The sequence below is a fragment of the Pelmatolapia mariae genome, linkage group LG22 (genome assembly GCF_036321145.2).
Source record: "Pelmatolapia mariae isolate MD_Pm_ZW linkage group LG22, Pm_UMD_F_2, whole genome shotgun sequence".
Classification (NCBI taxonomy): Eukaryota; Metazoa; Chordata; class Actinopteri; order Cichliformes; family Cichlidae; genus Pelmatolapia; species Pelmatolapia mariae.
The window spans coordinates 20,246,019-20,263,661 of NC_086245.2; the positions used below are offsets into that span (position 1 = coordinate 20,246,019).

At 43.7% G+C, this 17,643-nt stretch overlaps 1 protein-coding gene across 4 annotated transcripts; it reads right to left on the bottom strand.

Annotated features, from left to right (window-relative positions):
* Positions 1–440: 440 nt before the first annotated feature.
* cspg5b (chondroitin sulfate proteoglycan 5b) lies at positions 441–17,294 on the bottom strand. 4 transcript variants are annotated; one of them, XM_065471000.1, is made up of 7 exons: positions 16,584–17,294; positions 10,216–10,999; positions 8,940–9,128; positions 8,555–8,633; positions 8,095–8,157; positions 4,517–4,681; positions 441–1,608 (listed from the first exon to the last, which is right to left on the bottom strand). In XM_065471000.1, exons 1-7 carry the CDS (start codon positions 16,663–16,665, stop codon positions 997–999), a joined length of 1,974 nt encoding a protein of 657 aa, XP_065327072.1. In that variant the 5' UTR covers positions 16,666–17,294; the 3' UTR covers positions 441–996. The 4 variants fall into 4 exon arrangements, with proteins under 4 accessions (XP_065327072.1, XP_065327070.1, XP_065327071.1 ...); XM_065470998.1 differs by having other exon boundaries at positions 8,471–8,633; XM_065470999.1 differs by lacking the exon at positions 8,095–8,157 and having other exon boundaries at positions 8,471–8,633.
* Positions 17,295–17,643: the final 349 nt, after the last annotated feature.

Genomic DNA, 17,643 nt, shown 5'->3' on the forward strand with positions numbered 1-17,643 from the left:
CACATCAAAGGAATTGTAATTTTTCTGGGGTTCATTCAAAAAACATGAGATTTCCCTGACAGGATCATTTTAATTCTCAAACAAATATTTCTGTATTATACCTTCTTAGAGCTTTTTCTCACATTTATAATGTGCATATTATTTAATAATGCAAACTGCACTATTATAGTGCACTATATCGGTCTTACTCTTTGAATAACCTCGTTTTATTTTTATTTTATTTTTGTTGTTTATGTAAAACATGTGGCACTGTCTCACAGTATAAGGATCTATCTAACCACTCCCAAAGACCATTCGTTGCAATGTTTGCATTGTCCACAAGGAGGCAGCAGAGTCCCTCATATGTCATGAACAGCCACCACACAGAAAGTTTCTCCATCTTCAGAAAACAGTACTGCATGATTTGTTGTATCCTATTTATTAAGGATTAGAAACACTGAAAAAGACACTCAAAACACCTATGAAAACATGAAAAAATACACATCAAATAGCAAAAGATTTGTATAAACCGCTGATAACACTAAGGCTATTAAACCTTTTATTGACAATATCGTCAGCTGTCGCTGATGTTGGCACCATGCTAAGATAGTGTTGTTCACATATAAGAGTTTATTCTGTGAGCAGAAACCTGAGCCTTGAGATGTTGGGCTTTTTTTTTCTTTTTTTTTTACAGAGAGGTGTGAATATGCAGCTGCAGCAACCATGCAGTGATTTATTGGTGTATTTTTGGTCCATCCATGTTTCAGTTTCAGTGAATGTGGTCTGTGCAGGGTTGTCCTGGTTATTTAGTTTTCTAGAACAGGTTTAGGTGCCTTCCTTATCCTAAGGGTATAAAAGTGGGGACACAGGGTGCAAAGATGGATAGGTGGATGAAAAAACTATAAATAGCTAATTTTAAAAAAAAAAGTTAGAGACACGATGGACACAGATCACTGGACAGAGTAGATCATGACAGATGTTTGTGCATTTAAAGGGCTGGACTAAGCAAAGGCCTGGTCAGGAGAGTGGTGGCAGGGATCGGGTACTGACCGGGCAGTACTTCCCCCTAGATGGTGATGGAGGAGGCTGGGTAAGATGTGGTGATGATGGGAATGGGCGGATGTGTCCTCCATAGTACTCTCGCCCAGTCTCTGAGGTCTCAGCTTCCGGATCCTGAGACCGACCTCTGGGCCTGCGTAGCTGAGGGGGAGTGGGTGAGCAGGTGGGCATGCACCGGAAATGAGAGGGAGAGTGGTGGGAAGACATATGGCAGATGGGGGAAGAATAACACCCGGGAGCTGAGTGGCGACTTGGTGATGGATGGCGACCGGGTGAGCGGTGCCGGCCAGGTGAAGAGTGCCTCCCTCTCAGCGGTTCCTTGGTCTGTTTAGGGGATTTGGGTGACTTAGGCACCTTGGATGTCTTAGGTGTATTGGGTGATCTGGGAATGGGATGAGTGGTGGAGTAAGAACTGGATGAGTGAGAGGTGAGGCCTTGGCTGGGAGAGGCAGAGTCTCCATTGTTGGCAACCTTGTAGAGGAAGACATCATACTGAAGGGGCGGGTTGTTCTCTGGGTGAAGCTTGGCCTCTTTGGGGAGAAGCACTTCCAGGCCAATAGTCACTCCATCCTGATGTTGAAATATGGTAAGTGGAGAAGATTGCAACAATGCAGGAAGAGTCATGAAGGCAAAAACATGAAATCAAGTTACACTGACAAGCACAGGGGTGGCTGAATTATACAACACTGGGCCCCTGGGATAGCTGAAAGCTACAGTATTGATTTTTAGCTTCTTGGTGTAATTAGCTTTTGGGGGAAAATGATGAGAAATACCAAATGACAAATACTGTACTGATTTACACGTCTGGCAACTACAGAGCAACATTCAATTAATATTCACTCTCAAATTCCTGTGGCTCTTGTTCCCGATAACTCCTGAATAAGATCAGTGTCTGTTTGCTGAAGAAGGGTGTAAGAGGCAAAGAGTTACAGACTAGCTAGCTAAGCAGCGAGCTGAGAGACGCTTTGAGCTTCATGGAGTTAAAGGAAACTGCACAGTTAGGTAATAATTTCCATTAGATACATAATAGAAATATAATGATTATAGCAGGTTAAACTGTAATAAAATTTGGGACTAAGTGGCTATAAAAATGTTGAGAATTTAGTTTAAACTGTTCTGAATATCAATATATTTTTCATAATGATGACATATATACTCACTGGCCACTTTATACAGGTACACTGCAGCAGCTCAGTGCATTTATGCATGCAGACAAGGTCTGCTGAGTTTAAACAGAGCATCAGAATGGGGATGAACGGAAGTTTAAGTGACTTTGAATGTGGCATTGTTTGTTGGTGGCAGATGAACTGGTCTGACTGTTTTACAAACTGATGATTTGCTGGGATTTTCACACACAACCATCTCTAGTGTTTATAGAGAAAGAGGTTGGAGAAAGAGAACATATCCAGTGAGTAGCAGCTCTCTAGGTGAAAAGGCCTTGTTGATGTTCTCGGATGTTGGAGGAGAATTGCGAGACCGCTTTGAACTTACATGAAGATAAAAGTAATTCAAATAACCACCCATTACCACCAAGTTATCTCTGAATGCACAGCACTTTATGTTAAAGCTTGAAGCAGGTGGGTCAGCAGAAGACCACACTGGGTTCTACTCCTGTCACCTAAGAACAGGAAACTGAAGCTACAATTCACACGTGCTCACCATTATTCGACAACAGAAGATTAGAACAGCATTGTCTGGTCTGATGAGTCTTTCTGCTGCGACATTAAGATTAGAGGGTCAAAATTTTGTGTAATCAACATGAAAGCATGGCTCTATCCTGCCTTGGATCAATAGCTGAGGCTGGTGGTGGTGCTGTAACAGTGTGGGAGATTTACTTTTGGTTGCTGACCATGTCCATCCTTGTTATCCTGAAGTGTAACACACCATGTCACAAAGCTCAATCATCTCTAACTGGTTTCTTGAACATGACATGAGTTCTAAAATAGTTGCCACAGTCACCAGAGCTGAATCCAACAGAGCACCTTAGGGATGCTGTCATTTCAATATGGACCAAAATCTCTGAGAAATGTTTCAGCACCTTGTTGAATCTATACGACAAAGAATTAAAGCAGGGGCTCCAACCCAGCACTAGCAAGGTGTACCTAAACTGTCAGGTGAGTGTATATGATACTTAAAAACACTGCTGTCAGAAGAGGTGTTTAGCGTAGATGAATAAAAAATAACTATGGCGAATTACATTCTCATCAGCGTAAGTACAGAGTGAAGGTTGGAATTTGGGGGGTATTCAAACAGGAACATGTGTACTTCTTAATACATGGAAAGTACAGATAAAGGAGCATACTACATCAAAAATTAAAAAAAACAAACGAAAACTCAGAAATCCTGTTTCCCTCTGCCGGTCTGGTTAAAAAGCCTGCGTTAAATTTCTTCATATTGAACAAAACATGTTTCATTTGAACCTTTTATTGCGGTTTCTATTCATTTGAGGGAGCTGTCCATGGTTCTGAATGGGCAGTCACCATTGTGTGTGCGGACGGTGCAATCTGTGAGGAGCCTACTGTAGCACAAAAGCAGGGTCAGCTGAGCATTCAGTTATTATTAGCGGGAGAGCAGCTGGGCAGTAGTTAGCTTCATCATAGGCAGACATGCAGAGAAAGAAAGAAAGAAAGAGCTGGACAGAGAGATACAGTCTGGAGGAAAGCTCACAACAACACACGGGGACAAGCTGGGTAAAATTAAAAAGATTTATTCCAACAACCGTGAACTGTAATCCTCCATGTATACCAAAAAAAGTACAAAAGAATAGCAAGGTACATTAAAGCATTATAAATCACACTGAAAATCAAGACATAGCGTGTGTAATATATCTATTGTATATAGTATATCAACTCCGAGCAGTTACTTTGACCTCATGTAATCTAGACATATCCACTTATTAGCAAACATTAATATTTCGCAAATACAGATCCACTTAATTTCCACGTACTTCTTTTTATTTTATTTTTTGTTGCAAATATTATGTTTTCAGACACTTTTCATTGATAACACCAATGCATGCGGGCAGAGAGCGACAATAAGGCGGGGCAAGCAGAGGTAAGGGGAAGGAGGGGCTGGGGAAATGTGAGAAAAGACAGCAAAGGATTTCATTGGCCAAAGACCAAGGCAGGGCATCAGCAGAAAGGAAAGTCAGTCAATAGTTGGTCCAAGCCAGAGGTTTTAGTCCAGCATAAGGGGCGGATATGAAAGGAAGGAGGAGGCGGCACCACTATGTGATCAGTGTTGGCATGGTAGCCTTGTAAACAAGACTATTGTGCTTTTCAAGTTGTATCTTTAATTCATGTTGTGCTTACTTTTTACATTAGGTCTCATCAGACTGCTAGAAATGCACAGTATGCACTTTGCATGGTGTAAACGATGTTAGCCTTGGCGCTTTGTCGTTTGTGTGTGTGTGTGAGTGTGTGTGCACACTTTAACAGAAGGTGAAGCTTTATACCAGGTTGTTCTGGAGCATGTTTACCTCGGCTTTTTCCTCCGTGTTGTTAGGAGTGAGGCCGTGGTCGTGGACGGCGGAGGCCGGGCGGTTGTTCTCGTGCTTCGGGGAGTGAGAGTTGAGGATGTTCATAGACCCCTCTTCCTTGGGCTGCGGGGACTTGGCTTGGGTCTCCTGCTTCTGCGGCTCATCCTGCAGAGAAAGTTGGTTACGCTTCACAGATGCTTCATATGCAGAGAAAACACGAAATTTTAATGATGAGGTACAAAACTATTCTCATTCACACACTAGGAAATAGAACAACACTTCCATGGTGCCAGTTTTACTGACAACTCAAAGCTTTATCCATCTCACATCTGCACCTACAGGCACCTTAACATCCCCAATTAACCTGACGCACATGTATTTGGACTGTGGGAGGACAATCCAGCAGGCAAGGGGAGCACCAAGGCCTCGGGAAACTTCAAAACCAGACTTTTTTTTGCTGTGAGAGAAAACCTTTACACCAGTGTGCTGCTGATATGCAAGACATGCACAGAGAGACTTACCAGAATGTAGTAAATGTGTTTTATCTAACTTAAATCATCAAGTAATTTGTGGAACCTTACAAATCTACAAGTTCTTTTTTATTAACAATTTTGGAGGATTTACTTTTTAAAAAGTTATGTCAAGTGGTTCCACACAACTCTTTTAGGTAGCTCCTAAGAAACTGTTTAAGTTTATTTGAGTCATTTGCCTGTGAAATACTTGTCTTATTTTTTTGAGTGCACAGTATTTTGTTGAAAAATCACAAACACACTCAGGTACATTTTTTAAAAAAAACTATTTTGGTCAGTGAATCCAGCTTAACAGAATTCTTGTAAAATAATAATAGTGAGATTTCCTTTTTAAATTACTCTTTTTACTCTCTTAGCTGTGCAGATATGCATCTTTTACTGCTTGGGAATATAGATATGGGTACACTTTTGGCCCTGGAGAAGGTAAAGTTATGTTGAGGTCTAATAATCATCCTCAGGGGGGTCTATTTTGTGTAAGATTGCACCTTTAATTACAGAACTGAACTTTTAATGTACTGTTGTTTGCAAGAGTGTGCAATCACTTGCTCAGGCAGTCATTTAACAGGGAAAAACTGCTTAGTGTGTGCTGGGAAAAGATCTAATATAGTGGCGCATCGCTGTGCATTACGATTTTGCAGAGACAACTTAATCTGAACTGGCAGAAATACACTGCCAGACTAGGAGAGACAGACATCGCAGCGTAACTGGCCTAACTGAACTTAAAGATGATATTTATAACTGGTTTAAACAAAAAACACAAAAAAAACCTTCCAGAAAACCCTTCCCCTGTTGCTTGCTCGAGATAATCATTCTTGAAAGTCACGGAAAAACCACCACCAGACCTTCACATCCAGGCCTTTATCTAATCAGCTAATCATACCGCAGCATAAAAAAATAAAAACCTGTTGGACTTATGACATTTAAAAAAAATTGCAATACAGGCCATGTACCTGCAGGGGCTTTTTAACCCCCCGACCTGACATTTAGAGGATCCGGAAGATACCGAAAAGTAGCTATAATCACTGCACTGAAATGCCAGCACGGCTCTCAGAGCAGCAGCTTATTTCAAAAAAAATCCTAATTTGATCACTTCAGGTAGTTCAGCTAAGTGTCGCTAATGGACTGAGAATCAGTGCATGATTTGGATTTTCATTTCTGCAGATCAAATGTGAAGTCAGTCCCAGAGACTTGTTTTTGTAAGAATGCAAATCTATTGTGTTTGGTGTCCGTGTGTCAGGCTCATAATTGTTCAAGCTATCCATTGATTGGCTTTTCACCAACATCTGAAGGTCAAAGTCACATCAGGCGGTAAGTAGGGCACAATCGATCAGTTGCAATGGCTACTGTTGTACGCAATTCGCCGAACGCCCTTTCACATCAAAACAGGTTCCGAAAATTTGAAGTCATGCTGTTGCTGTTGATCTCCTACACCCCCTAAGCCATTTAAGTTATTCTCCTATTATATCCGCCTTTATTCACAAGAATCCACACTGAATTTTAAGTATGAATTTACTCATGCATCAGTAACCTTCTTTATTGCCTTAGTAACCCAGCAGGCGATTGATGGATGTAAACAGGGGAACAAACACATCTTCCTGCAAACCCAACACCCCCACAACACACACGCACACACACACACACAAAAGAATTGTGGACAGAAATTAATGCATCACTGCATGCTACAGAATGCACAACCTGTGGAAGGGTACTGGGGAGAAAAGAGGAAATCTGCTGCAGGGGGACCCAAAATGGCTGTTTGAGCTGCATGGAGAGCAAGCAGCTGAGACAAAATGGTGGCTCAATTTCCTCAGCGAGCTTCTCAGGAAGCTGCAGAGGTGCAGGTAGGAGAGGCAGCAAATGTATGAACTCGCTGTTTCTCCACACAGCGATGCCTACATATCACCTCTGAACAACTGGCTGCAGGAAGCCTGGCAGGGTGTGATTAATCATTACACCTACATGGAATTCAGCTGATACGAGATCAGGTGCGGGAAGAGGTCGTGGAAGTGACAGCTTGCAGCGTATAAAGTGCAAAAGATTTACAGTACTGTGCAAAAGTCTCGAGCCGCATCTCATTTCTTGATATTTTGCTGAGATAATGAGAAATAGATGTGGTGATTTATTAAAATGTGCAAGTATTCATGCATATAAGGCAAAAAAAGGAGTTTGTACAATTCTACCTTTAATCCACCTTTATTGTTCAACGCAGCCTGAACTCTTTTAGTCAAGCTTTCTTGTAATTTCTTTAAGTAATCTTCAGAAATAGTTCTCTAGGTTTCTTGAAGGACATTCAAAGCTTTTCTTTGGAAGAGAGTTATTTAGGGAGGCCAATCCATGACTGATAGTTCTTCACTGTGTGTTTGTCTATTTCAGGCATTTACTGCATTGGAAGTGTGGTCATTGTCATGGTAAAAAAAAATGAAGCTGTTGCTGATCTAATGCTTTCCAGATGGTTTTGCATGATGAATTCTGTGTTTGGAATTTCATCAGTTTTGACAACAATTCCAACACCTCCGGCTGAAATTAATATGCAACCCATGACGGAGCCTCCACCATGATTTACAGATGGCTGTAGACATTGTTGTACCTCTCTCCTAACCTACTCTGTACATACTGATGAAGGTTTGACCCCCAAAAAACTGCGATTGATCCAACATGATGGGTATACAATTTAAAACTGGTTCTTTGCTAATTGTCTGTTATGTGTTGACACAGCACTGGTTCATCCCTTTGAATTAGGTGTCTTTTTTACACTTGAATGCCTCTGAAAATGGTCAGATCCAAGGACTGGACTGAAAATGGGTGAAAACGCAGCCAAATGGAAAAACTCTGAATGACCCTCACAAAGCCTGGGGAACTATTGTTCAAGAAAACTTTAAAACACATAGGAATGTCTGGCTACTTGAAACAAAATATAAAGGAGTAATGGGTGGCTCAAGATTTTTGCACAATACTGTAAGTTTCTAGCAGTTGCACAGTCGGGGACTTTAAAGCAAAGCCAGGGAGGAAGACTAATGTAGGCAATGTGGGCATCTCCTTTGTGCTTACCTGGAGCTGATTATAAGAATTTCTGGGTTTATAGTCCCAGGTAAAGCTGGCTGTTGATGGCCTCTGAAGGGAATCGGTCAGGGTGAAAAACATTAAACACAGACATACCCTACATTTTCATCTATGTCTTGATGTAACAGGACAACATTATGGTGCGTTTTGGTGTGCCTGCAAACTTCAGATAGCAGTTTAATAACAAGAACAGTGCAGCAGAAACATACAGTAGACTGAATCATCAAGTGAAGCTGGCAGGGAGACAACACAGGAGAGAACACAATGAGGTGGGAGGGGGGAAAAACATATAGAAAAATGAAATAAAAACTAAGAAAAAGGGGGGGAAAGGGACGGGACCAAACATGAGGAGAGCTGGGCATACCTGACAGATAATGTTGTCATAGTACGCCAGGTTGTGAGTATGAGCTTGGGGAGCGGGCGGAGGGGTGTCACACAGTTTCCTTACGTTTGGCTGTGAGCCGTCAGCTGTTGTGGAAACTGAGAGGCCGTCCGTCTGTGGCTCGCTGCTCTGTGGGCGGTACTTACTGCAGGATGGCAGAGAGAGAGATTTGTGTGGTAAATATTTGGAGTAATATGGTTGTTTTTTGCATTCATATCTTTAAGAGCTGCATTTTTTCTCCACTACATATACCAGCTCGCACAAAACACATGTCACTTCTGTGAAAACCAAATAATTTAGCAGACTGACTATAGACTTCCTTTCACATTTGCTCTGCTTTGACTGCCATGTGCTTGTAATAAGGTTGTCACCTCGCTTTGCACCGACCAAACTGTGAGTCACAGCTCTCTTTTCAAAAATATTTTCTCACTTCCCGGTCATACGCACACACCTGCGTTTGCGAAGGCGCTTGTTCTCGTTCTTGAGGTGGTGCAGCCTCTTGGCGAAGAATACGATGATCATGAAAAGCAGCAGGAGGACCACGGAGGACACGCCCACCACCACGCACAGCACCTGGAACTCGGTGACGGCCCAGTCGCAACGCGCACCTTTGTTCCACACGTAGTCCTGCACATTGCACCTGGATTAAGAAGGAAGAAGGAATATAAAGAGACCATATTAATTTATTATTATTAACTTTCTTTCTTTCTATCCTCAATATAAAAAAGCCAAATGCCCAAGAAGGTGTGTGCCTGTGTGCCAGAATTATGCCTACAATGTGTGAGTGTAAACTTGTACTCAGAGCTGTTGACATGCTGTCCTGAGGTCTTTCCAGCAAAGCAGGGATTTGGCCTGCAGCCTAGCCCCTTAATGAGATCAAAGGATCAGAACACGTGTGTGTGTGTGTGTGTGTGTGTGTGTGTGTGTGTGTGTGTGTGTGTGTGTGTGTGTGTGTGTGTGTGTGTGTGTGTGTGTGTGTGTCTTTTCCATATTCCTAATCTTTTTCTGTCAAACTACTTACAACTTTTTCACTGCTGTTTGAGCATATGTAAGTGTGTGTGTCCATATGCGTGTGTGTGTGTGTGTGCGTGTGCATATTACTCAGCAGGTATGATAAGATAAGCAACAGTTTGCCTCCAGGCTTACAGAGAGGCTGCAGGAGAGGGCAGATGGTGCCATCAAGGCGTGAATGAATGCGTGTGCATTTGCATGAGCAGTGTGCGAGCGCGCGTGTTTGTGTGACCTCAGTGTATTGTCATCTTTCTCGTACTTTCTATTTGTGCATGCTGTGTGTCTCTGTCAGCTGCCAGCAGCCTAACAACACACACACCCTCTTTTACGCCCTGCCTCCAAAACCCAAAACTGAGATTATCTCTTGGGGACCCTGCTGTGATCTTGACAAACCCTTGTGACACATCAGGCCAGCCTTCTGTTTCAGTGTTTGTGCGTGTGTGTGTATGTGTCTGTGTTTCCAGTGTTCATGCTACATCTTTTCAATTGTGTGGGAGAACAAGCATATTGGAAATTATCCCAAGAAGACAAATTAAAAAGGGGAATATTTTAGCACCCAACGACCCTCTCAGGCACCCCTGCTGCCATGCACATAATGTGCACACACAAATGCCAGTTGCTCACCAAAAAGTCACATCCTGCCTTTAAATTACTATGCATGATGGAAAAAGGAAGACTGTATGATCCTGTGTTTGCAGTGTTTGCATAGCTCTCACCTGCAGAAGGCTCCCATTCCTGGCACTACGGTGCACACCCCTTGATTGAAGCAGAAATTGGGTTCGACGTCACACTGAGATACACACACCCCGGGCCCAGACTGCACAAAGCCCAGCCTGCAGCCACCCACCCCCATGGCACCTCCTAAGCCTAGCCCCTCATCCTGGTCTTGCCCTGACATGGGAGGAGCTGGTAAGGGTGGCCTGCTGTCCACGTTAGGCTTGACCTTGTCGGGAACAGCAGGAGAACCAGCCAGGAGCGGATTCTCATCCTCCATTTCTGCTGGAGGTGACGGGGAGGGTTCGGGTTCTGGGGTTGTATCGACTGCTGAGGGGTCATCATCATCGGGGGATAGATAGTCGTAAAAATCAGAAAGGGTCCATGATGTAGGGTCACCTGCCTTCTGCTTTTGGGGTTTGGGGGCTTTCGCCCATCCCAGAGCAGCATCGGAGGGCACGACGTCGGGGGCAGGACTGTGAAACTCCACTGTGATGACGTCATCGGATAAGGGGTTCCCGGGCTGATCTGGACCCGCACCTCCTGCGGTTAGTTCCTCCGCCACAGGTGGGTCCTCCTCTGCAAAATCCAAGTGGACGCGCTTATGTGAGTGGTGGTGTTTGGTGGAGCTGAGTGGGAGTTGTTTGGCACCAAACACAAGGCCTGCTCCAATCAGATGGTCTCTCTCTGCTGAGTCATCACTTAGCACCATCCTGGTGTTCAAGGCCTCCTTGTTGACAGATGAATGGTTGCGATGATGGTGGTGTCTGCCAATTGAATGCCTCCCTGTCAATCACACACAACAAGGTTTATGAGCTCAACTTTTGACTTTTAACTGTGAAGCATGCAGTTCATGCTTTCCATTAAAATCTGTAGCCTCTAGACCCAAGCCATGGCAGTAGACAAAGAAGACATTAAACAGCTGCTTTAAAAGCCTTTTATTGGGTGAACCTACTTTGATGTGTAAAGCTGAGGAACCCTGACATAATTACAAATCACACACCAAAGAATAACAGAGAACTCAGTTGCTTTGGCTTTTATTTGCTGTGGTCTTACTCTTCACAAAAAGTACATACAAAGGTTTTTATATATAGATTTAACCAGTCCCAAGGTGCTGAGTCTAGTTTTGTATGATAAAGACTGAGGCCCAAGGATAAAGTGTGGATGGCTTTGGTCGATCCACTGCTGTCTCCACCACAGCCTTGTGCAGAGGTGGTTTTCTAAGATAATTCACCATCTCCCTGACTATTAACTCCTCTGAGCTTTAAAACATTATTCAATTATAAACCAAAAAATACAAAATCTATTTGGTGTGAGTGAAAGTGTTACTAAAAACTTGGCTCCGCTTTCCCTTTGAAAAGCCAACTGATTACTTGTCAAAGAAATGTCAACAAGAGCTGAAGACTGCATGGTGATGTAGGATTAGCGCCTGAGTCATGTGCTCTAGTGACCGAGACCGGGTGAGGATTAGATTAGGGGTTAGAGTTGTAGGTTAGAAGCTGCCTGGCCGGAAACTTCTCTTGCTTTTGGCAATCTACAGAGAAAGACGCACACTCATAGGGAGAAAGGCGAAGATATCACCAGAAAAGTCTTAAAACCTTCCACCAGGCAGCAGACTGCTAATTGGCCCCTCACTGCATGCTCATTCTGTGCAGCCACACATAATTAAAACCCACAGAACTCTCTTTTAAATTCAAGTGGAGACACGTATTTCCAAAAGAATTTGGTAACACTGCAAAAAAAAATGCACTTGATATCTTGACAAATTTCCACTTGGTGAAATGGTGCAGCTATAAAATGCAGAGTCTCTGTGATTTATGTCAGCGTGAGCATCATATCGCCTCAGTAAATCTTGCAAATAGTTTAAGCAAGATAAAGAAATAACAGGATACTATCAAAGGCAGTTTCAGCCTCCTATTTGAGGGCTTCTAGGAATAATAAGTGGGTAAAAAGGAAGGTAGGTGTAGTAATAGCTCAGAGGTTAGGAAAGCAGGCTTTTAGTTTGAAGATTAGAGGCCAGCTGCTGGGATCTCCTCCTGCCTGTGAGATTCTGTTTGGGGTTGAGGTTTTTTTGTACATGATGTCTGACTAGACTAAGGTTATTACACAAAAACTTAATTTAGACATTACAAGATTAATTTGTTTTATTCCATAAAAGTTGGAGTGATTTTTAGAGTGCAGTATGACTGTGTGTGTGACTCCTGTGGAGTCTGCTTCAGAGCTGTCTTTCTAAAACACAGTGAAACTATAGGGTGGGCACTGGATGTGTGGGAGGTAGGTTGCAGGCTACCCAGTACTTCTTCTTCTTTCTAAGTGATTCCCTGGCTCCTGCTAAGAAATTAGAAACAGCACGGTGCTATTTTTCCATTGGCTGAAAAAATGTAACTTTTTGATTGGGTGAGCAGCATACATGCCTGAGTGAGCTCAGCTACTCCCTGCCTGGCATATGATGCTGTGTTCATACATTTAGATTTTCTTTCTTGCCAGGACTCAAATGATACCCCTCCCACACTGAAGACACTCGGGCCAAATTTTAAGGATATCTATTTAAACTGAAACATTTTTAAAGCATTATTTATACTAAATTGTAACGTTGTCAGCTTGGCATTCATTTGGGCACAGGGAGAGAAATCAAGCCTGACATCCAAAGGCAAAAATTCCCCAAATGTGAAATTCACAAATTAGCACCTAACAAGGAGGCGCTGCTGATTGCTGCAGGAACACACCTGACCAAGAACTGTTTGAGCACTTAAAAAAAACACAACATATCGTTTTTACACATATGTTTTGCTGCAATTAAACAAACGAGATACCGTAATTTGTTCATTTATGAACTCTGGAGTTAATGGAAAGTGTATTTTTTCTGCAGCTGGACAACAACAGGTGAGCTGATGTTTATCATTTTTGTTCTGAGTTCAACTAAAAGCTTTAGCTTTTAAGTTTTAGGCAGACATAAAAGAGCACTGAACGAATCCTGAATTAAAGCATATCAGAGGATTGTGCAACAGCATTAATGATGTAGAAGTATAACTTTTACAGAATTAAAAAAAAAAACACTTTTCTGGATGCAAAGCAAAAAAACTTTTTAAGTGGTTTTCCTGAGATTTGACCGGTGATCCTGTATATAAAGTTTTTATGTCTTGGACACTACTAAAGTTAATGTAGATGGTGGTTCAAAGTATTTCTTTCTTTAAAGAAAAAAGAAAGAACTGGCTGCAGTGTTCCCACAGTTCACTACATTTCAAGAAGCCACTTCTTCACACTTTTCCACTGGCTCGTACATCTGCAAATGGCTAAACTTGGCTGGGCTGGACAGCTTCTCTCCCACCAGCACCCTGAGATCAACGTGTCCAATGAGATCCCTGCTTTCAGTGTCTGGCACTTCATTCAGGACTAATACAAAAACCATCTGAACGTGCCTCGAGTCACGGAGACTAGCGGTGGCTGAGGAACCATGAGATTCACCTCACACACACACACACACACACACACACACACACACACACACACACACACACACACACACACACACACACACACAGTGCAGTTGCCATGGTGAGATGTAAAGAGGTGCCAGGTTGAAAGGAGGAATGGAGCGAGGGAGTTGCAGTGGAAACAGAGAATCTAGTGTTGGTGCTCTCTCTTGTTTTTCGATCAATCAGCCAGCCAGTCACTCAGTGTTTTATGCCAGCTCCATCTCTGGGAAAACTCAGGTGGCAAGGATTGCAATGCCTCACGCTTTGGAGGAGAGACAGGCTCCACCGGCTAAATCTGATTACAATGAATTCTGCTTTCATTTAAAGGTTCAGTCTGACGATTTGTTCTCTGTTGAGATGCGGATGCTGCGTATCCTGTTAGCAGCTGGCAGTCTTTGTGGAGATTACAAGAGCAAAGGGGCACAGGAAGAGATTACAAGAGCAAGATGATCGAATTGAATGCACAAGCCCCAGCTTGCTTAGCAGTCTTAGAAACAGTGCGATTTGTGCCTTTAGCTGCTGCTCGGCTCTTAACCTCTGGCATCACACGGAGCATGTCACCATGGTAACAAGTTTTACCTGAGGTCACTGTGATTGGTTGGAGTGCAGACTCCCAGCAGCCTTACCATCAGGGCACAGTGGGAAGGAACCCTGCATACAAGTACATTGTAACCACCTTTGACCACCAATATAAACCTAAAAGATGCTGACTACAGCTATTATTTTCACAGTCAGCAGTCAGGCAAAGGTGCCTACTGAGCAAAACTGCAACATCCAAATTTAAGAATGTATTAATACTTGAGCCTTATTGATTTATTTTACAATCAAACATTCATTTATGATGAAAACCTGCAGCCTCTGCCCATTGATCCGTGGGCATTCAAGATTTTTTTTCCTCCTCCCCATCTCTGCGAAGGAAAGAAAATCAAGGAGATGCTGATGATCTGATGTATTCTGACATATCATGAGCTTTCTGGGGCTACGGGGCAGATGGACCTCACATTATGCATTGGATACACAGAAGCACACACATACTCACATGGAGGAACGCCGGGGTTCTGGATTCAGTCCACATTGTTTTAGCGGCATGGCCAACAAGAGAAATCTATTCCCGCAGGAGTGTTTGTGTGTGTGAGGATTGACTAGCTTTGAGCTCAAAATGATTAGCCAATTAATCAATCAGCTGACTGCAAGAATAATCTCCAGTTTATATTTGATAATTTATTAAAATCAAGTAAAAGTGACAGATTTTTTGGGGTGTGACTTTGTATCTTATGATGGTAACTCACCACCACCACATCCCCGTTAGACAAAAATACCTTGACTAAAGGCAGCACTGAACTTGTGAACATTTTATAGACTAAATAAATAAAAACCAACGAAGTCAAATTACCCAGTAATGAAAAAAACATATATTATAAAAACATTAGTCTGCTGAAGCAAACCTCTCTGCATGAGTAAAAGAACGTATTAAATTTGAGCTGAAAATGAAGTTATGACAGCAGGTGCTGCATGTTAAGGGACTCCGCAGGAATACTAAAGCAGTAGTGAATCACTTTCCTTGTTTCTTCCTTTTATGTGATGAGCAGGTTACTGTTTAGTGGAAAGCAAAATATCTAAAAGATTTCCATCTCCCCAGGCAGCCAATGAAATAAGAATCCCCTGTAGGCCCCTGGTACTCTTAATTAAACAAATGTCCCCAGGCATGTGGTCTGCGGGCTTTAAACATGGGAGACAGGATGCCAGGCATATATTTACCGATCAATATGACATAGAGTTAACGCCTCGGTACCCACTGAGGGCGCGAGACAAGGCTGCATGGGGGGGAAATACAGCTGATGCGCGTGCTCGTGTGAACCCCAACGACCCTCTGCGTGCACAACCCACCCTGTTGCTGGGCAGCGGCAGCAGTAGCGCTCATTTTTCCATTTCCAGGATTTTTCACTTTTCCACCACTCGGGGGGAGCACGCGGGCGCGTGTCTATGCCACACAGATACACAAACAGACAGACACACAGAGCAGGAACCGTCTGTGTCAGATTTGTGTTCCCACAAATCCCAGGGGATGGACAGTAAACGAGAAGGAGGAGAGGGGAGCGGGGTTGGCCTGTCCAGTCGTCTCGCCCCCCACCCCTCCTTCTCCTCAATGTCTGGAGGAATTCAGTCCTTTCAGCACCATGAATGGGCCTCCTGTAGCCCGGCCACGGTGCACCTAACCCCGCCTTTGTCTGGGGAACGCACCGGCACGGCGGGTCGCAGCTGCAGTGCTGAACTGTGAAATGTGTCTGTCGCTGTGATCGTCCACAGACATCTCATTATTTTTCATTAAAAAAATGTACAGCCGGGTAGTAGATCTGACATCTTTGAATTAACATAATTACAGGCAGGGGGAGGTTCCCCCCCCCGCCTTTCACACGCTTAATGAACCTGATACTGGCTGAACCCTGCCCACAGCCACTGGTTCAAGTGTCACTAGTGATCAGTACATATAGCAGCCAATAGGATGAGAGACAGAAAATATAAGGTTTATCTGCAGAATGTAGTGATTGGTTGGACTGAGAATCCAATTTTGTTCGTGCTATAAAATTGTGGACATTTGGGCATTTCTAATGGCGAATGGCCAAACTAATCAATGCATTAAAAATGTGTCCTCACAAAACAGAATTACCAAGCAAAGGCTTAATAATCATAATGGATAATGCCAACAGTGCCCACATTTTAAATGGCATCTATATTTCCATGGCGCATGCACGGACAATTGGATTTGTCATTATTTCTAATCTATGCCAAAGCAGGTGTGATTTGGATTCACGCACGTGCGCGTGCTTCCTTACAGAAATAATTACAGGCAACACGCACGCACAGGGTGGGACACGGTAGATCCGCGGACTTACCGTGAGCAGACACAGAGAGGATGACCATTGAGATGGTCAGGAGCACCTGCCAGGTCCCCAAACGGCTGTCAGTGCGCGCCATAACGTGGGCTTATTCCCTTGGATACAGTGATGCAAACTCTGGTCCTCGTTTCGCCGGTCAGACCGTGGACTGTACAATAATCCTCACAGCAGAACCTCCAAACTTCAGAGCTTGTCCGTTCTCGCCATGTCGCCTTTATCCTTCCAAACGCCTGATCTCTCTCTCAGCTGCAGTGTGTGCGCGCGCGTGCGTGTGTGTCAACTGTTTAACGGCTAGGGTTCGGTTCCATTGTCCCGGGCGGGTGTCCTCTTCTCCACAGCTTTTGCGCGCGTGCCACTCCGTCGACAGCTAAAGCGTCACCGTGAGGAGTTGTAGTAGTAAAATGCGCGCGACCAGCGAAGGGTCTGCAGACTAGATTCTAATGAGACTGGGTCGTCGCCGCCTCCCTACGAACTGATACGCCTTTTCCCAGCTTTTGGTTACACCGGCGAAGAACGCGCGCGCACAGTGCGCCTCGGTGTCAGAGTGCCAGGCCGCACGCGCACAGACAATCACTCGAGCAAATGCTCCCGGTGTCCAGTCTCAGCTTGCTGTCGCTTGTGCAGAATGGGGGTGAGTGGGGGATTTAAACAGCGTCTGCTGTCACTGGAAGTCAATATGCTCCAGTTTACGCCACAGCTAATGTGTGTGTGAGCTTAGGTCCAAGAGTCTCTCTCTCTCTCTCTCTCTCTCTCTCTTTCTCCGTGTGGTTTTTATATGTCACCGGGTTATTTGGGCGCATAATGCCTTTGGCCAACAGACAGAGGAGAGAGGTTTGTTCTTCTTTAAGAGTGTGTGTTTAGATAATCCTCTTAGTCTTATATTGAGATATAGACTCCAGACAATAGCAGCTGCTGGTGAACAGCCCCCCCAACACACACACACACACACACACACACACACACTCTGACCAAACCAGCATACCCCCTTTGGATCTCCTAAAGTATGATTTTCATAATCCCTCCCCAATTGTATCGCTTTCCCCCTCTATCTTCCTAA